This window comes from Ictidomys tridecemlineatus, chromosome 11 (genome assembly GCF_052094955.1).
Source record: "Ictidomys tridecemlineatus isolate mIctTri1 chromosome 11, mIctTri1.hap1, whole genome shotgun sequence".
Taxonomy (NCBI): Eukaryota; Metazoa; Chordata; class Mammalia; order Rodentia; family Sciuridae; genus Ictidomys; species Ictidomys tridecemlineatus.
The window spans coordinates 3277358-3297836 of NC_135487.1; the positions used below are offsets into that span (position 1 = coordinate 3277358).

Consider the following 20479-nt stretch of genomic DNA (forward strand, 5'->3'; position numbering starts at 1 on the left):
CCTTGGTGACAGTTCCCTGTGTGGCCACTTCCCTGTGTTGCAGACCTGGGAAGTCTCTCTGTCCAAAACCAGCTCCAAGTGTTGTGCACACACCCACCAGACATGGAGCCAAGGAGTGTGTCTTGATGGTGCACAGAATCTGGGGCTGTGGGTGCCAGGGTCTGTGCTGGGTTTCCATCCGACTTTCCCCTCTACCCCAGTGGTCTCAGTGCCTCTGAACATGACCATGGACCTGGGCACACAGTGCTCCTGTGAGGTCTCCTTCCTTACAGGGAGCTCCAAAGAGATGGCTGACTCTTTGAATCTACTGAAATTTTGGTTACATAAGATTTTTGCCTGAATTTGGGCTTGTAAATGCTTTTTTTTTTTTGATAAATGCTTATATCGTCACATACATCTGTATTGCGTAATACCCTAGTGGATGTATGGGGTTGGTCCCAGAAAGACTGGACCAAGGAAGCCACATTCACACCTGACCTGCACCCCCAGGGAGCGCTCTCAGCCCAGAAGCGGCAGGAGACACAGCAACAGGCGGAAAAATCCCAGCTGCACACTGGCCAGCCCAGAGAGCTCTCCATGATGGGGCCACAGGGCACAGAGACTGTCCGCATGACGGAATCTTGTGCACCACTAACTGGTCCTCAGAACAAGGGTCACAGGACGGGTCCGGTCATCCAGCCCCGGGAGCACCCTCTTCCTCTGGAGGCCTTCCCTCCCTGAGGGAAAGCTCTGAAGACCTCCTCACAGCCTCTCGTCCACATTCCATGCCCACAGGTCCTGGCCACCCTGCTCTTTGGGTCTCTGAAGCTGTTCTTCACGTGCACCCTCAGGTGACCTCAAAGAGGAGGGGTCTTTATTTAACAGGCTAGATGCCACTCCAAGTAGGGCACCCCTTACACGGCACTAAGCGTGACTTTCAGGGAGCTACTGGAGTAACTTAAGACTGGCCCTCTGAAGAGCAAAGGTGTTCAAGACAGGTGCCCACCCTTGAGCAGCGCCCAGACTGGTAAGGGAGTAAGACCCTGTATCAGTCAGCGCTCACAGACTGTTCCATAACAAACGTCCCCAGAACAGTACCTGGCAGGAGTTCTCATTTCTTTCTTGCTTGTATATCTGTCCAATTAGAAATTTTTAATTTTATTTATTTTCAGTACTGGGATGAAACCCAGGATGCTCTACTACTGGATGACATGCCCCAGCCCTTGTTATTTTTTGATGGTCTGTTTGTTTTAGTTTTGAGACAGGATCTCACTAAATGGTCCAGAGTGATCTCAAACAAGCAATCCTCCTGCCTGGGCCTCCTGAGTTGGGATCACAGAGTGTGTTACCGTGCCCGACTCTGTTGCTGGTCTATCTGTGGGTTGACTGCAGTCAGCTGCTCTCGGCTAGGCTGGACTGGGTTTGTCTCCAGGGTGCAGGTGGACCCTGCGTCCTCTCCTCTTGTCCTTCTTAACCAGGCCTGGCCTGGCCCAGCATCCCCATGGCGGGGGTGCCAGAGGAGAAACAGAAACAGAGTGTGCCCTGTCTCTCAGAGACGTGGAACAGAGCACGGGCAAGACTCGTGACCGTCACCCCTCCCAGAGTCAAAGGGCAGGAAAATATCTCTCCCCACCTGTGGGAGGAGCTAGGAGTCACATGGCAGCAAAGGACACGGATACTGAGGGGCAAAGGAGTGGGGACAATGACCCAGTCTGCCCCAGAACTCTACCCCAGAACTCCAGCACTGTCCAGAGGGCCACAGAGCTGCGGAGTCCCCAGGAGGGTGACTGGTAGTGCCCCAGGGGTCACACCCCGGGCCGGGGGTCAGGATGCGTGCTGTCAAGAAGGGCTGCCCTGCCTGCCTGGAGGCCATGGCAGTGGGGTGTCCAAATGCCCGACCCCCAGGGCCTGGCCGCTGAGAGTGCTGGCAGCGTGGGACACACCACGTGTGGCTCAGCCTGCCGGGGGCTTCCTCCGGTGCTGAGGGGAGGCCTGGCCACCAGCCCTTTGCTGTGGGTGGTGGTCACATGCCACGGGGACCTGGCTCCCCTGCTGCCAGCACACTTTTGAGTTCGGTGGTGAGCTGCATCGCGCTGAAATAACAAGTAGCACAGCCTGACGCCCCACCCCCAGCGGCTCCCAGAGCCCTTGCCTGTGGCACACCAGTGGTGGGGGCAGCGAGGGGCCAAGGGAAGGGTCCGAGGGTCGGACCCCCACGTTGGGCTGCACCCTGACCCGTCTACCAGGAGCCGGCCGTGCCAGGCTGCATCGCGGAAACTCACTTCCCGAGCTTTCAGGAGAAGCAGCGATCGTGAATAATTCAGCGGCTTCCACGGAGACGAAAATGCCCTAATAGAACTAATGCACTCGCTGCCTCCAGCCGCCCCGGGGGACTGCCTCATTCACCGCTTGCTTCTGACGTTGGCAGTGACACTCCCTAATGAAAACGCCGCCGCTGCGCCAGATCCTTAGATCCCTAATAACTAGCCTGTGGCCCTTTTAACAAGCAGCCGCCCACGGAGGCAGGTGAGTCGGCCCTTCAGCCCCAGGAACGAACCTGCGGCCACCTGCTTTCGGGGATGCCGCCCGGGGCAGGAACTGGGATAACTGGGTTGTATTTCAGGAAGCTTTGGGCTGATCTGCAATTAGACCCTCGACATTTTCTCAGAGCAGAGAATCTCAAGGAAGGGATGGCCCCGGGTAAACCCAGATGACCAGCGCTGGATGGAGGAGGGTGGCCAGGCTCCCTCCTGCAGCGCCCGCCGCCCGGCTGTTCCCGCGCTTGAGCCTGCTTTGCCCGCCCTGCCCAGGGCCACCTGGCCTTCCCGTCCACCGGAGGCGCGGTGGGAGCTCCTGCCTCGCTGGGCTCGCTGCGGACCAGTCAGCATTTTTGCACTTGGCTGTGAACGCTGCCGGGAGGTTTGGGGCCGTCTGAAGAGTCTGTTTAGGGAGCCCGTGCCTGAGGGACCTGGGGCTGCTTGTCTGGGCCTCTGTTTGCTGATGGTTCTTGAGCGAAAATGATTTTGCTTCTGTGCTGATGTGGTGCCCCGCGTGCGCTGCCGAGCCGAGCCGAGCTGTGAATGCTGCCGCTTCCCTCCGTCCCCACTCTCCAGACCTGTGGCGGTGCCTCTGGTTTCCAGACAGATGTCATCATTGCACAGGGACACCCAGGCCTCCTCCTCCGCCTCATGTCTTGCTGCGGTGGCTGTCCGTGAGCAGACCCCAGTTCAGACTCCAGGTGGAAGGAGGCTTGGCGGGAGGCAGCGGCTCTGGTGGCTTAACGAGGTTAACAGCGCCGTTTCATTTTTCCATGTCACGGTGTTGATTCGAGTGAATTCCCTGGAGCCCCCCAGCTGACGAGAATAGATTTGCAGAAGGCAGGAAAGAACTTGTGATTAGCAGTGGCTATTGAGGAGGGGGCTAATTTTTCCGGACAGCAGGGTGAGGGGTAGCCTCAGAGCTTGGAGCACCTGCCCCTGGAAAGCAGCTGGGGTGCTGTGGATCGGAGGTCCAGGGTCAAGGAACATTTGATCTCAGGAGGTGGGGGACCTGGGGTTGAAGCCCCTCTGTCCTCCCTGGCAACGTCTCACCTGGGCCCTTCATACAGGCACCCTACTCTGCTAGAATCACCCCCAGAAAAAGCCCAGAGAAAAGCCCCTGCATGAGGGTCCAGGAGATGAACTCTGCCCTCCACATGCAGTCCCAGGCAGCGGGGTGACCACCAGCCCTGCCATGCCATCTGCACACAGTGTCCTTCCTTCCCCAGGAAGACCCCCCAGCTGCTCCCCAGAGCTCCTCAAGGGCCCCTCCCTGCATGGACCACCTCATGGGCACAGGCCTCTGCTCTCACCGCCTCCCACCTCACACCAGGGGCCCCCACGCCCACCCACTTCTCTGCCCACAAGTCCCTGCACCACATTTGTGGCAGGAGGCTCCAGGCTTCCCCATGTCGCAGGGCCTGCACCCACAGGCCTGCTCCCAGGACGGGGAGACTTGTCACAGGGATGATCACGAGCAAGGAGTCCATGGCCCCACAGAGGGGTCCCCGCGGGACCTGGAGGCGTGGCTGTCCAAGGCCGTGGCTGAGGCTCATTGTCTCCTGCCCTCTCTCCCTTCCGACCCACTCCACAAGCTCCTGCACCATCTGCCCAGGGACATGCATGCCTGTGACAGGGGCCTCATTAGCTTTTGGACACTTCCCATCCACGGCTGGTGTCTGCCCGGGTCTTGAGACTCCTTGCAGCCTCTGGTTACCTGCCCCCTCTCAGAGAGACCCACCCACCTGCCAGCTGAATCGTAGCTCATCTCCCCTGCTGCCTGTTGTCACCAGAGGTGGGGGCCCCTCCCCATCAGGTGTGCCCTGCTGCGCCCCAGCTCCTGCCCAGCTGTCCAGCCTCTCATCACACAGCCCGAGGCAGACTGAAGAGGCCTGGGCTCCTCCCATGTCGGACACGGAGGTTGGAGATATCGAGGCGCCTGCCTGGGTGGCAGAGTGAGTGACAGCCGAGGCGGCCCCGGTCCTGGACCTGGTAGCCCAGCCACGCTGTCAAGTCAGCCTGGGCCTGCTTCCAGGACCAGCCAGGCCCGGGCTGCTTTTTGTGGTTAATGTCTTGAAAGCTAATGGTTATTGATCGAGGTTTGGCTGGGCTTGGCTGGGAAAGTGTGCGTCTGAGATGGCCCTGCCTTTCGGGAAGGGTTGGTCCCTGCAGCCTGCCCGTCTGGCCTTCTCTCCGGACGGGGGCTCAGGGAGGTGAGGAGTGGCCTCCATTTGCCCACACAGGGCTGGCAGCGAGCCGCAAGGCCACCTCAGAAGCAGCTGCCTGGTGCCATAGGGAGGGAGAAGCTGGCACAGGCAGGAAGAGGGGCCCGTGCTGCTGCCTGTGGGTTTCCAATCCCCACTTCCTGGGATCAACCTGTCCCTGAGGCTGAGCCCCCTGCCTGCCTCCAGACTGATTCTTCTGGAAGGGGGCTTTCATGCCAGAGGCGGCTCTGCCTGCTGTAGCATCAGGTCTGCAGGCCCCTCCCCCAAGGATACCAACCGTGAGCACAAGTCCTGGCATAGGAAACACGCCCCTACCTGAGAGGACAGCACAGTGCCACAGCTAGAGCCCGAATGGAGGCCAGGTTGGCCTTTCAGAGCCCAGAGTTCCTACGTGCTCACTAAGGGCACTGCTGGGGACAGGGCATGCTAGGGACAGGACACTGCTGGGGGCAGCAGTAAAAGCAGACAGAAGTGTCCCTGCCTCCAGACCTGACCTTCAGGGGTTTTGAAACAGGCAGGAGTCTGTGCAGCAGCTCCCGACAGTGCAGGGTGTGACAGGGTCGGGTATGCCAAGGGTCTGCTGGAGACACAGGGCACATAGGGGGCCCAGCCAGGCAAGGGGCTGCCCGTGAGCAGCTGTACAGCAGCCCACCCTGGCGGGGGCACCACCCAGACCCATCCTGGGCAGTGGGGTCCAAGACCTGCTTAGATGCTGCTCCCCTCACTCCCTGCAGGGCCCCCCAACCCCTTGCCCATCCTTCTCTCCACCTCCTCTCCAAGCCCCTCCCCTGCTCAGCTGCACATTCATAAGCATCTCTGGCCACCTGTTCTGAGCCGGGACCGTGGTGGGGGAGAAGAGCAGTCATGGCAGTGCCCACAAGTGAGTGAGATGCAGACAGATCCTTGCAGGGAAACCTCTGTGAGAGGGGCAGCTGCAGGGCTCCTGGAAGTGGCCCTTCCCTGTGTGCATACTCAGGTCGGGCCAAGTGGTTAGAGGTCAGCCAGGCTGGCCACCCCTACTGGAAGGACCCACCACTCAAAACTCATCTCAACCTCCTGCCTTTCCTCCGGCACCTGGAGAAACTGAGCAGGCTGACCCCTTGAGCTCACCCAAGGGAGAGGCCAGCCCAGGGCCACTTCACCTGCCCCCGAGGACCACACCAGCACCTCTGCAGCTGCCTCCGCTCCCAGGACAGCCCTCCCAGCTCCTTCCCAGGGGTCATCACACTTGTCCTCTCCAGGAGCAGAAGATGGGACAGTGCTAGTTCCCTTCGAGCTCCCAAGGCCAGGCTCCAGGATCCTCTGGGCAGCTGAGCCAGCTGGCACAGGGACTTCCTGTGGGTACCTTCTGGTGACTGTGCCAGGCCCCATGTCAGACATGTGAGGACACCTCAGTCTTGATGGCTGGACAAACTTTTACTCTATGAACGGACTACCAATCATGTGGCCATCCGTCCCCTACTGATGGACACTCATGCTGCCTGTGTTTTTTTCTGAGGGTGAACGTTCATCTTCAGGAAGAGAATCTAGCAATGGTCCTTAATGTGTAAGCTTTGAACTCCTCCTACCCCATCCTGTGTCCCCAGGTCACCCACCTCCTTCCTCTTTCTATTGCAAAACTGTGGATGGTGACATCCTTAATGTCAGGGAGCATGAAGCCCAAAGAGCTTTGCTGGCAACAGGTGCTTTTGACCGGCAAGAATGTGCCGTGTGAATGGCATTGCCCTTCACAGGTCCCGTAAACAGAGCCTCCCTGGGTGGGCCCCTGGCATGTGGAGTTGTGGTCCCAACTGGCAGGTGTGCCCTGTGCTGCTTCTCCAGGGACAGCCTCTGCCCGGTTTTGCCCCAGGAGCCAGGAGGGCACTGTGATGCAGCACCCAGTGACCGTCGGGTGGGGACACTGGTCCTCAGTACTGGGCTCAGGCTCTGCATGCTCCTGCACCTCAGTTTCCACAGGGACATTTGGAGTGCCGCACTGCCACCTGGAATGCAGCTTGGCCTGTGCTTGTCTCGTGGATGCAGGGACAGAGGGGGCAGCTCAGCTCCTGGAAAGTACCAACTTGAGGACAGAGACTCCTTGCCAAAGGGTGTTTTCATCCGGGGTCCCAACCCCATCCCCAGGCGCCAAGGCCTCATGGCGGCAGCTCCGGTTGGAGCCTGTCTCGCTGAGGCTGTCTCCTCCCCTGCGGCAGGCCAGCCAGCCTGGGGAACCAGGGGCATCGGCACAACCGCTAACCCTCCCCACTCGGCATTTCCCGTCTGGACAGTGGCAGCTCCTGGGTCAGGCGGCACCATGTTGTCCATGACATACAGCGAGAGTCTGCGGAGCGTGAACAGCAGGTACCACTCGGACTGGGCCCTGCACCCCGTCCGCCAGACAGACACACTGGAGCTGCAGCGGCTGCGGGAGGTGCGGGCCGCTGCCCAGGCCAGGAACATGGAGAGCTTCCTCCGCATGCACGGCCTGTCCCTGGACGGCTGCACCGCCCAGCGCACGGGCATGAAGTATCGGTAAGGGCCGGGCAGGGGCCAAGGGCAGGGAATCCTGGGGACATCAGAGGAGGCCCGTGGGCCAGCACTGCAGGAGCAAGGGGCGCAGCCCAGGAAATGCTAACAACATTTTTATTGTGTAGTGGGGTAAATATATCCTGTTTTCACATTTCAACCACGTGGAAAAACCCAACAAACCATTTTATTTCACAGAATGAATCATCCCCAAAAGACTTTAGAGAAAGATTAGAAAATGGGTAGGTTTGGGAGTAATTACCCATCTGAACTGATGAGTAATTCGAAGAAGAAACCGAAAGCCTGCCATAGTCCTAGCTATTCGAAGATGAGCACCGTTGAGATCTTGGTGTGTTCTCCGGGGAAAAGAGTGTCGTTTCGGAGGGTGGGCTTTGCAGAAGGTGCGCTGTTGCACGTGTCTTTTGCAACTCCGTCGGGACAAACTCGTCACTGGGCGTTGACTAAACATGAGTTAGTGAAAACACATCGATTCACCATCTCTAACGGCAAATCCGTTCTGGCAACAGAGACCTGGGTTGGATTCTGGAGACAAAGTGTTCTTTTCCTTTATGTCCTTAAACAGGGCTGTACCTATGGGAAGTGGTTTTTCTAGCAGGTGATCTCTGAATTGGTTGCATCAAACTGTAGCCATAAAAGGAAAGACTGTGAATTAAATATCCTACCTGAATGATTGACAGGCATAAACGACAGGTATAAATTTCCTTGGAACCGCAGAAAGACATTCTGTTGAACTCATTCATCCTTGAATTCAGCACCTGGGACAGCTCTCCAGCCAATGACTCCTGGCCAAAGAACCTGCGAGCTGCCTGGTTTTTGTTTATCAATCCTTGTGGGTCACCCATATGCAGCTCTGTTTGCTGTGCCTCCAGGGGCGAACCCTTATCATCTGGGTATAGACGGCCCTCCCCTCCCAGGCCTGGCAGGGTTGCCAGATGTAGCAAATGAAATACAGAATGACCAGTAAACTGGAATTTCAGGTAAATGACTTTTTTTTTTTGGTATAAATATGCCCCATGCAATATTGAGAACATGTTTATACAGGAAAGTTGCTCATTATTTATCTGAAGTTCAGAACTGGGGTCCTGAAATTTATCCAGCAGCCCTAAAGCTTTGGCTCCCATAGAACAGAAGCCCTGGGGCTTTTCTGGCTGCTTTTTGGAGAGCAAACTGAGGCCTGGACTTTTATCCTGTGCCCCTTTGGGCAGTGGGTTTGGTCCTCCGGCCCATTGTCTGAACATGTGGCTGTAGTTTAAAGAAACAAAGCACTTCTTCCGGGAGTCCATTAGATGGCAGAATTTTAAGGCCTTATATTCTAAAGGTGGCTGTATGGAGAACACAGATGAACACTGGCTTGGCCACGCTGAGCTCCTAATTCTGACAGATTCCTCCAGAGGGCGGCTGTGCCTTGTGCTGTTCTGTCCTGGATGCTCACTGATACTTTCACGTGTTCAGCAAATGTGTATGGAGAAGCTCTTTGGGACCAGGCAGTGGGCTAGAGCCTGGAGGAACTGCGTGACCAACCAGGTCCCCACCCACAGGCACTAGCCGTCCCAAGGCTGCAGTACAGATAACACGCAGGCCCTGGTGGCAGGGAGACTGATGTGAGGAAGTGACATGAGCCATCTGAGAGAGGCTCCATCGGAGGATGTGGCAGGCGATGTGGGGAGAACCTTCTGGACACACTGGCGGAGATGGGAAGCCGCCCAGGCGCTGGGCCAGAGGGACCAAGACGGAGAGCTCAGGCGCTGAGCAGGAAGGACCTGACCACAGGTCTTGGCCGATGTGATGGGTAAAACTACCTCCACCTGCTTTGTGTGCTTTGCCCTGGAGACCCAGGAAGCCAACACAGGGTGGAGAAACCTATGTTTCTGTCCCATGTCCCAAGGAAAGTGTCCATGTGACATCTGAGTCCACGGCACTGCTGGACCAACTGCGGGGCCGAAATGCCCAGGGAAACGCCCCTCCCAAGGGGCCAAGGAGTCTAGAAAGCAGCTCACACCTTCGGTCATTGGTGTCCCGGGCTGACCCACTCCGGGGGCCCCTGCCCTGTCTGGTGAATTCCACTTTGCTGCTGCTACACTGGGTGACTGACTCGTGCCATCAGTTTTCAAAGATCCTAAAGCTGAATGCTGTTCAGGGGTGAAGTCTTCCCAATTGGTAACTGGACAAGGACTCGGTCAAACTTGGTCTTAAATATTAACATAAAAAAGGTAACATCTCACCAAGCGCCGTGGCACGTGCCTGTCATCCCAGCAGCACCGGGGCCTGAGGCAGGAGGATGGTGACTCCAAAGCCAGCCTCAGCAACAGCGAGGCCCTAAGCAGCTCAATGAGACCCCGTCTCTAAATAAAATACAAAATAGGGCTGGGGAAGTGGCTCAGTGGTCCAGTGCCCCTGAGTTCAATCCCCGGTACCCCCTACCCCCCCAAAGAAAGGTGACATCTCAAAGAGCTGGGGCGCAGCTCAGTGGTGGAGGACTTGCCTAGCATGCACAAGCCCCCGAGGTCAGTCCCCAGTGCTGCCGAAATAATGGTGGCATCTGAATTCAAGGCTGCTCAGCGCAGCCCAGAGGCAGCTCCCAGCCTGGGTGTTGGGTTGGCTGAACTGAGCCGGCAGCTGAAGCCAGGAGCTCTCTTATCAGCTTCCCATTTACTTAAGACCGTCCTCAACTCTTGTCATTTAAGCAAACTGCCTTGATGCTCTGAAGGGACTGTCCCCGTGGCTGCCTCCGGCCCACAGCCCACACCTGAGCACCCTTTCTGAACTAGCTCCTGTCAGACCCTCGCCGTCCTCTTGCCGCTGTCTTTCTCGCCCTGCCCTGGGCTGGCCTGTTCTGGCCCATGTGGGCCCCTCTGAGAGCCGAGCCTTCGTCCGCTCCCAGGACGTTCCGAGCCTCTCTGAGCTGTGTGGCCATGGCCTAATCCATGCCCACAAAAGCCCTGCCGCGGCGTCTGGGTCCTGCTGCTTCCTGAGGTGGGCAGGCAGGACAGGAAGCGGGGTTGGAGCCTCTCTCGGCAGCCCAGGTGACCCTGGGCAGTAACCCTTGACTTCCTGGGAGGGCAGGAGTCCTGAGTCCAGCATTCACCAACTCTGGATCCCTGGCAGTGACCACCAGCCAGGAAGACTGCCCAAGACGTTCTCGGCTGTTTGCTGAGTTAATGGAATGGAACTAAGTTGACCCCCCAGCCCCAGGCCCCAGCCCCAGGGAAGGCTTCCTGGGGGAGCTGGGGACAGCTGTGTCTTAGAGGACAGGTGGGAAGGGGGGCATCATGGGAAAGAGGGGCCCAGGGATACAAGGGGGCAGCCACCTTGAGAACCGTCTGGTCTGATTCTCCTAAGGTTGCCCTAACAACCTGCTTTAAAACCACAGAAGCTTAGGTGTCTACAATCCAGATGTCTCCCGGCTTCTGGTGGCTGCCGGCAGTCCCTGGCCATCCCTGGCTCATAGATGTGTGACTCTGATCCCTGCCTCCATTTTCCTGTGGCCAAATGTCCCCCTCTGTATAAGGTCACCAGTCATGGGCTGTAGGGCCCACTGTAATCTAGAATGATCTCCTCCTAACCTGATTCCACCTGCAAAGATCCGATTTCCAAATAAGATCCCAGTCACAAGTGCAGGACTTAGGACCTAAGTGTGTCTTCTGGGGGTCACATTTCAACCAACCGCAGGTCCCAGTGGCTAACTGGGCACCCTGAGCCTGTGGAGACATCCCTGACTGTCCAGGGAGGAGCCTGGCTTCCCCGCCGGCTACCTGTGTGACCTCAGACAGGTCACCTGGCCCTCCATGTCTCAGCTTCCTCCTCTGGAAAGTGAGGAACAGGTTAGTCACCACCTCTCGGAATTGTCCTGAGAACTCAGTAAGGTAAAGCCTCCAGGACGGGCTCCTGTGAGAGAGAAAGGAGCCTGTCCCTCCTGGGAGGGGACCTTCCTGCCCTCCAGTGGTTGAACCCAGGAACCTGAGCCAGCCTGGAGTCTCGTGGGTGGGAACAGACGCACTGGAAGATGCAGGTCCGTGCCCTGTGGACAAGAAGCCGATGCCAAAGGAAGAGGCGGGGGAGGGCGCCGCGGGGCCAGCCAGGCAGGGCCACCAAGACAGGATCCGGCGGGAGTGGGCCAGCTGGCAGGCTCGGGGCCTCAGTGGAGGGCCTGCCCAGGACCAAGCCTGGCGGCGGTGTGGCCTGTGTCTGCCGGGGCCACCTCTGCTGCCAGTGACCACCGGACAAGCCTCAGTGGCCATCCCAGACCCGGGATGACTGTTCGTGGACCCAGCAGGGCTGTCAGACAGAAGTGGAGGAAGTGCCAACAGCCTGACATGCACGTCGGGTCACTGCCTTGTAACTGACCCGCCTGGCCCTGCCTCGGATCCCGGGCACTCTGTAAGCACAGGTCATGAACATGGAGGATGGGACACCAGCCCCACGCTGGCACCATGGTGGTCACTGTTGGCCTTGTTACACCTCAAAGGGTGCCCCTGAGGGTGGAAGAGGAACAGAAAGGGGCCGTCAGGGCGTCACACCGTTGCCTGGTCAGTGCACCAATGAGGAAGCGCATCAGCCGATTTGCCTTTTCCCTTTGGGGACTGCTCCTAGCTGGGAGCCAGCAGGACCATGGGCTCCTGGTGAGCAGGAGGAGCAGAAGGAGGTGGGCAGGGAAAGCAGTCTCCTGGGAACCCACACGCAACCAGGAGAGTCCTGTCCAAGTGCCACCTGCAGCTTGCCAGTGTGACCGGCACCATCTACCGAGCCCAGCCATAAAACAGGCCCTGGACGAGTCCCCCAGGGGGCGACATGTGACCACAGTTCCTCCAGCCTCTGCTCCCTGTCTCCCCACCTTCCTACCACACCAAGCCTCGACAACCTTCCACTCGTGACAGGCTGGCCAGCTCTGTGCCGGTCACACCCCACATTCCAGATCCAGCCCTCTCCCTGCCCAGAGCTCTCCCATGCTCCCTGGAGCTGCCAACTCCCCCTCAGGCACGCTCGGCTCAGGATGGCCCAGGGAGGCCTGTTCCGCACCTGACACCCAGGACTTCAGCTCTTACCCACTGGTCCATCCTCCCCAGGGAAGGCCACCCGTCCTGCGGTCCTCTGTCCTGAGAAACTGCTCCACTGGGTTGGCCCCCAGCTCCTCGGCATCTGCCTCCCTCCCCAGCAGGAAGTCACCCTTGGGTGCAGGCCTTACTCAGCGGTGCAGGGAGGCAGGAGAGCCTCTCAGACACAGCCCTGCTCCCCCCCCCCCCCGAGGAGTGGCTGGACTCGGGCTTCTGGAGGCCGTCCTGCCACGTCTACTCCGGGCCTTGAGCCTCACAGGCTTCACTCTCCGCAGGGCGGGCCTCTGCCCCTTCCGCCGGGAGCCCTCTGCCTCTTGGGGGAGGCTCTGGCTCAGCCCCGACATCCCGTCTCTCCAGACCCTCCTGAGGTGGAGACCTGGACCCCAGTGGCTGAGCAGGCAGCTGGGCACCAGGGATGCTGTCTGGGAGCGTGGCATGGACAGAGCAGAGCTTGATGTGGGGCAGCCGCACCTCAGGGTGATCACAGCTGGAACTGTCTGCTTCACTGAGATGTCAGCAGGTACAAGAGGCGGAAGGAGCCCCGCAGCCCCTCCTGGACCCAAGCCAACTGTCCACACATGGAACTTCTGCCCAAGCCAACTTAAAGGGGACCAGGACGTGCCTGGGACCCACCCCTTCCCCTCTTGGACACATCTGAAAGGGGGGCCCTTGTAGGGTGGCGTTTAACTGTGGCCAGCCCAGGTTCAGGGTCAAGCATTCACATTCCACCTGCTGGTCCTTGGGACTTTCCAAGAACATGGTGCGTCTTGACCCTGTTTGGGACAAATGGAAGTCGCGGATGCCACGCGGGCCACCTTCTCTGCTCAGCGGTTTTCTGCCCCACGGCACGGTGCTGACCTTGGAGGGCCAGTCCCCCCACCCCTGCCCTCCTGCTCGGGGTTCTCACTGGTCTGAACCGTGGCCTGGGGTCAGGCTGGAGCCCTTGCTGCTGCCACTGCTGCCTCTGGGGGGTCTCCGTGGAGAAGCCACTCGTCTGAGAAGGGTTCAGGGCTGTGGCTGCTTCCCAGACAGATGGCAGCATGGGGACCAGCGGGCAGTGCTGATGTGTGCCGGAGCATGGTGACTGCTGAGGTCCTCTACACGCTGGGCCCCAGCAGGCCCTGAAGAGCCCCTGAGGACCTGGCCCCAGCCCACAGCACATCCTCTTCTGCATCGGGAATCCTTGTCGGGCTCGATTTCCAAGACGCACAGGACCCACTGGAGCCAAAGGCGCCCGGAGGGGGCCACACAGGAGTTTAGGCATAAAGACCGGTGGCCTGCGTGCTGCTACCACCTTCAGACTGTCGGGAGCTACGTGCTGTGTGTTCAGGGCGTCACCCCCACAGAGCTGGCGCCATTAGGCGGACGTGGCCGGCTGTGGCTCCCAGCACGTCACCTGGGCAGCTCCAAGTGTGTTTACACACCTTTCCTGAGGTCCCACCACGCCGTGTTTCACCTGCCACCCCCAACCCAGAGCGGGTTTGGGGAGGGGACCCTGCTCATTCAAGTAAAACTATCTGGACCTTCCAGAATCTTCCTTGTCGGGTGCACACCTCAGGAAGCCAGCGTGAGCAAGAGGCTGGCACCTGGGGTCCCGCACATGGGAGAGAGAACCCCCTCTCCAGGTGAAGTTGTCCCCAGCATCCCGAGTGAGGTGAACCGGGGCCCTGAACAGGGAGCTCTGTGCCGGAGCCCGGAGGCCCCCACCCCAGGAGCTGAGGGCCGGGCCGATGAAGCACCCCGCTCATCCTGCCCCGGTGGGGCTGTGACCTGGAGGCTGGGCACGCACGAGGCCACATCCCTTCCTTACTTGCTTTGTCTGCCTTGACTTTGGCTTCAAACCTGAGAAAAGTCAAAGCAATGGAAATCTCCCCACCACCCTGCTCCAGGGCTCTTCCCTTCACCTCTGTCCTGCGCAGGGATCCACTTTCTGGGCTTTTGTCTGGAAGGTAGCCCCTGGCCTCCCAGCACCTGTCCCCTGCACATGGACGTCCCAAGCGCCTCCCGCCCAGAATGATGTGGTCACTGAGAGACAACACAGGACCGGTTAGTCCAGGCTCTCTCGGCGTCAGCACTGTGGACACTTGGGCTGGCTGGTGTTCTGTTGGGGTCAGCACCCCAGCCACTTATTCTCAACAGCGAACCCCACCTAGCTGTGGCATGCCAAAATACCTCCGTTGTCACCCAGTGACCTGGGAAACGAAGCCTCTCCCAGTGTCACCACCGACACCCAGCTATCAGCCTGCCTTCAATTTTCAGGGATCGTAATGCACTACAATGTTAGTATCAGGCGTGGCGTGGGGAAGCCAGATTGAATCATTTTGAAATCACTTTTCCCCACACCCACCCAATTCCAAGAGGGATCGTGGGTGGCTTCCGTAAGTGAATCTGCTGCCGTGGAATCTTTCAAATAGCAAACGTGGGGAGGGGCGAGTGGGAAGCAGGGCGGGTTGGCTTTTGTACACCAAGTCACCGCTAGAGGCTCTCCAGAAACTGCGTCCAGCTCAGGGAAGCCACTGGCCACTCGGAGGAGCCCCGTGCCCCAGAGACGCCTTCTCGAGATTCCTGCACAAGATCCACAGCGTGCACTAGCAACCCGCTTCCTCCACGAGAGGCCATGGTCCAACAGCTGCTCATGGCCCCTGGGTGGCCAGAAATAGCACTGAGCCTTTCCTCGGGTCACTGGCCCATATGTCTCGAGAGGCTCTGGGCCCACGACTCCGTTGGGCAGGGGAGAGGCCTCAATGACCGCCGGTCATTACTCCCAACCTCCCGATGCCCTGGGGGAGCCGGGGTCGGTGGCTTTTGGAGAAGGGAGGAGTTACCTTGCTGTACCCCAAACACTTTTAGCTGGAGCCGGAGAAGACTGGAGTTGACAGGCAGAGAGGCAGGAAGGGCACGGCCACCGGGAATGTCAGGAACAAAGCCCAGAGGCTTTGGGGGTCCCATGGGGGCCACAGCTTTATTGAGATGTCCTTCCCACACCACACAATTCACTTCAGGCCTACAGTCCAATGGTTTCCATGATCTAACTTGTGCAAAAATTATAATTTCAGAACTTTTTCACCACCCCCCGCCAAAAAAGAAACCCCGTTCTCCCACCTCCACCCAGCAACCATTCATCTACTTTCTGTCTCTATGGATCTACCTAGTCTCAGTACTTTGTACACATGACATCGCGTACGTTGGGGTCATTTGTAGCTGGCTTCTTTTGCCCAGCATGTTTTCCAGGTCCCTCCATGATGGAGCATGTGTTTGAACTTCATTTTTATGGCTGAATAATATTCCACTGGATAGACAACATTTTTTTTTCTTTTTTTACCCATCTGTCAGCTGTTGGGCATAGGGGTTGTTTCTACGTGGGGGCTATTGTCAACCATGCTGACATGGGACATTTGTGTTTGTGATTTTGTGTGGGCCTATGTTTTCAGCTCCCTGGCGTAGACCCAGGGCGGGGACTGCTGCTTGTGCGGTGAGGCAGATGGAATGTGGATTCCCAGGACCACACTTGGCTGCTTGCTGATTCCAAGCAGCCCTCAAGGACAGAGACCCCGGCCCTCATGAGATATCCCACAGGTTGCCCGTGCTCCGAGAGCTGTGCAGGGGAGTGAAGTGGGGGTGTCCACATCTCACAGGCCAGCCAGCACCGCAGCACTCGGAGCTCTTGGTAAAACCCCAGCCTGCAGGGCCAGAGCTGCTGCTGTGAGAGGCCTGGGGGGCTCCCGGACTCTGCACTCCTGATGTCCTCGTCAGGCCGTGAGCAGCTCAGCCCTGGAGGGTGACCGCCAAAGGGCCCGGGGCAGAGGCAGGCACTCAGGTGCCCTGGGAGTGAGTACCTGTGGTTCTTTCTATACAAGGGACTGGGAAGGTGTTGAAAGAGCCATGATATTAGCTGGAACGAGTCCCATTTGGGCTCAGGGTTTGCGTAATTAGGGGAAGCTGGGATCTGCCCCTGTTCACAAGGGACTAAGAGTCCAAAGGAGGGGCAGCCTGAGCCCTGGGAAGGGCACAGGCAGGATCCTTTCCAAGTGTGGCCTCCGTGGCAGGCCTGTGCGCACCCAGAAGGCCAGGGCCCACTGTCTTTGGGTCCTGGGGCCCAGCCTAGAGAAGAGGCTCCGCTGCACCTGGGGTCAGCACTGCCCTTCTCCCTGCACCCTGTCCCTCCCTACCCAAAGGGCTTGGAAAGGGCCCTAGCCACCCAGAACCCAGGGCCCAGGCCAGCCTAATCCTGTGGCCACCAGCAGGAGGGAGGCAGAGCTGGGCCTGCAGGTTGTCCCAAGAGGCCACTGCTGGCCTCTGCAGGTATCACCCATGACCTGCCAGGGCATCCCTGGCCAAGGTGGGAGCTTCTCCCTCCCAGACCCCTGTTCCCGGGTCCAGGACCCCTTGGGCTGGCTGCTGGCTGCTCATGGAGAGGACCCGAGGGCTGTGCCGACTCATGGGGGAGCTGTGGGGGAGGGGACAACCTTGGTGTTGTGGGTCCGCAGAGTGCATGGGGGTCAGTCGGCTGGCTTTAGCTGGTGAGCACTCACCCAAGACCAGACTCCTGTCTGGGCACTGCCCTGCTCTTTCTTAACCACACCTGGCAAGGCAAGAGGGCAAAAGGGGCAGCTTTGGCTAGGGCCCGTCCTGCCAGGCGAGAGGGGCTGCTCGGGACCAGAGGGCAAGGCCAGCCCCTCCTGGTGCTGAGGATGGGCTCAGCGGGGGGGAGGGGGAGGGGGGGCTCGTTCACTTAGTCCCTATTCCTTCTAGAAGTACTTGCTGGTGTCTGCAGTAAGACAAGCGCCGGGCAAGTGCTGGAACTCCTCTGTCCCTTTGTTCCTTTGACCCGTTTCTTTCCTTGGTCATCTGTGTCACTGTCATCAAGACATCAGGTTCTTCGTGGTTCTGGTGATTTGGCTTCTCCCTGCACTCAGCCTGGGCACGCACACACACACACACACACACACACACACACACACACCCGCCACCCTCCCCAGGCCACTGCCTGGAGCACGTGGAGCTGGGTGCTCCATCCGGAGGCTCCACCGGAACCGGCATCTCCTGCCCCAGCCTCGGCTGGCGGGTCAGCCAGTGCTGGCCTCCGGGGACCAGCAGGGCAGGCGGCTGTGCATCCTGCGTCATTAATAATGAATCTCCAGCGGCTGCCTGCACCTCTCGCTGGCCACCTCGTTGACACAGTGAGAGCCTCAGCAGCCCCATGCGAGAGCCAGCGCCGCGAGCCAGGAAGCCAGGGAAGCAGCTGCTCCCGAGACCCCCTGAGCCTCTGCCCCCGCAGAGTCACAGTGGGCAGTCACGGTGGCCCAGCTCAGCCCCGTGGCCACCACTCAGGGCTCAGTCGGCATTGAGGACAAGGACGCAGGGAGGGGGCTTCCTCCTCCTGTCAGAGGCAGGCGACTGCTCGCCCAGCCAGAGGTCCTCAGCCCAGCCCACCAGGCACCGGGCAGGAGGGCAGGAGAGCCTGCAGGACCAGGAGAGCCTGGTGGGGAGGGGAGGACCTGAGAGGGCCAGGGAGAGGGCGCCTCCCACCGCCGTCTCCACTGCTCTTGGGAGAGGTCTTTTCTCGCACCGTCTGGAAATCCGATGCCCTTCCCGGAGCCTGCGTGGGCATTGCCTCCACCCGTCGCTGCCTTCAGAAACCCTGCTCCTGAACGGGCACCTCGACGCTCCCTCACCTTCTGCGACAAGGTCTTGTCCCAGGCAGAGGAGGACTCCTAAGGATGATGCCTTCTGAGCCCAGCAGGAGGGGACAGGCAGCCAGGAGCTGAGCCCAGCAGGAGGGGACAGGCAGCCAGGAGCTGAGCGTGGCCTCAACATGCAGGTGTCCTTCGTGTGCTCCGAGCACAGCCTCAAGGCCCGGGTTCCCGAGGAGCGGCTGGGACGGCCGCTGACTGGCAGCCCCAGCCCGGGGACCCATGGAAGATTCCGTGCCGTGGCCATGGTGGCCCGGAGCCTGGGACAGCTGTCAGTGCAGAGTGTGCCGAGCGCTGGTGACAGCAGCATGAAGCAGCCGGGGATGAAATATAGGTAGGAGGGACGGGTGGCTCTGCAGGCTGGGGCTCCCCTCCCTACCTCCCCGCTACAAAACTCTGTGGTCAGTCCGGGGCTGTGGGTGCTGAGGCCAGGAGGGCTGCTTAAGCACTTGCTGGGCTGGTCAGAGGTGAAGCCAGGCTCCACTCAGAGCCACGGTTCCTCTTCAAGGCTGCAGAGGCAGCTGGCCCACGGTCACCCCTCTCCTTCCTCCTGCCTTCGTTTCCTTCCTGGGGGTCACTTACAATAGCAGTGCCACCTGCTTCCCCAGGGGACCCCAGGCTGGCCCCCTGCACCCTCCTGAGCTTTCCTGGGCATGCAGGCTGGGTAGTCCGGGCTGCCATGACCAGCCTGGGTCTGAGGAAGGGGGCTCTCGGGGGAACCCTGCAGGGGAAGGACTCTCCCCTCCCTGGCTCCAACCAGACTCGGGCTGGCTTTCTCTAGGGGGGACTCTGGCTGCAGTGGGCACAGGGTAGCCAGGCAGCACCCAGGCTTGCCCGTGATAGCCCAGGCTGCCTTGTTTCCCTCCATGGGGACTCAGTGCCCCACCGGGCCTCCAGGCCTGAGACTTGTATGTGGAGAGGGCCCAAATATCCAGGAGAGGACCTCCCTCGCTTCCCTGATTCCTCCTTGCTCCTAGGGTAGAAAGCGAGGCCGGCTTGGTAAGAAGAGCCCCTGGGGGCAGGGGCAGGGGCAGGGGCACCCTTCTGAGGTCTGGCTCTCCTCACTTCCTCTGTGAGACTCGCCCAGGGTCCTCAGTGCCTGGAGGGGTCTGTGGCACATGATGTGCACAGACTAGAGAGGCCAAGTAAGGGCTCTGGTCCCTGGGCTTCCTGGAGAACATTTTCTAAAACAGGAGCCGGGGTCAAGTCCACTTCTCAGTAACCAGAAAGTCTGACTCGGACCAGTCTAGCTGTCCCGGAGGACAATAATCTGGACTTGTAGCTGGTATCGGTAACAACTTGGAAATTTCGAGAGTCCCTCCCAATAGCTGAGATGTGCAGTTCAGTCCTCCCCAGAACCAGAGGCTGGCCGGTGGACTGGACATTCAAGAACAGTGTCCTCTGAGCAGAGACCCCTCAGGATGAGTCCGGGGTGACAGAGCCTGTGCTCTGGTCCCAGCCACCTTGGGTCCTGGGAAGGGTGAAGGATCTTTAGTGGCCCTGATGGGTAATGGAGAACAGTCCAGAATGGAATTCTCTATTCTAGAAGCTCTAGGGTTTGTATCTTCTGTTAAGTGGGGATCAGAGTCTAGTTGTAAATAGAACACCTCTTACTTGACGTGACTTTTAAGTTAATCGGAGATCTCCAAGAGCCTGAGTGACGTGTGTGTGCATGTGTGACCCTGTGTGTGTGTGTGTCTGCGGATGTGTGTTCCTATATATGTGCACTTGCTGGAATCGGGGAGAGTAAGACCGGGCTGTGCAGGGTTTGCAGCCCGGGGATCTGGCCTCAAATCCCAGCCCCAGCATTTCCTAGCTTCTAGATCCTGCTTCTCCTATGGAGGAGTAGACAGCCTTCCATACAGCAGAGCCTGGTGAGCTTTGCCTGGGGGCATTGGTGGAGGAAGGTGGATTCAGGTCTTAGGATCCGGAGGCTTCCTAGCTGCTGAAATGGGAGTGGGAATCCAAACCACGCCCCCTAAGGCCTCTGCTGAGCCCCTTTTCTACGCAGCCTACGTAGCCTCATGAGTTACCCCACCAGGCCACAGCCTGGGTGCAGGTGGGGGCAACCGGCCCCAGTACCCCTCACCACCTCCCTGGGAGGCTGGGCCTCCCCCATGGCTACTCCAGGCACAGCCCACAGGTGTTAAGGGACCTAGAGGTGACCAGCACCAGGTGCCATTCTCACCAGAGGCCCAGAGGTACTCAGTGCGGCCGTGAGAGCCAACCCTGGAGTGAGGAGAGGAGCAGCACTGTGTTCCGAGGGGCTGAGCCGGGGCCTGGGCTGCTCACCCCGCATCACACCAACATCCTCTGCACCACCCTCCCTGGAACCTGCCGCTGCCCACTCCAAGTGGAGGGTAAAGGCCCCGAGGCCCAGGTCCAGTCACAGGGAGCTGGAGTCTGGGGGCTAAGCAGACCTGTAAGCAGACAGGGCCTCACTACGGGCAGGAGACCGACAGGCCAGC

General features: G+C 59.3%; 1 protein-coding gene across 9 annotated transcripts in view; it reads left to right on the forward strand.

Annotated features, from left to right (window-relative positions):
• Kcnab2 (potassium voltage-gated channel subfamily A regulatory beta subunit 2) overlaps positions 1-20479 on the forward strand; it is an 83295-nt gene that overhangs the window by 37497 nt on the left and 25319 nt on the right. The window contains exon 1 of one of the 9 annotated variants that reach the window (XM_078025114.1): positions 2422-2505. The exons of 6 other annotated variants lie outside the window; for them this stretch is intronic. Coding sequence is in view for 2 of the 3 variants with exons in the window: in XM_078025106.1 (XP_077881232.1) it covers positions 18134-18345 (212 nt within the window). In the remaining variant the exon portion in view is untranslated. Of the gene's footprint in view, positions 1-2421; positions 2506-17364; positions 18346-20479 lie in introns of those variants that run through there. 2 more of the 9 variants (XM_078025106.1, XM_078025107.1) reach the window with 2 other exon arrangements.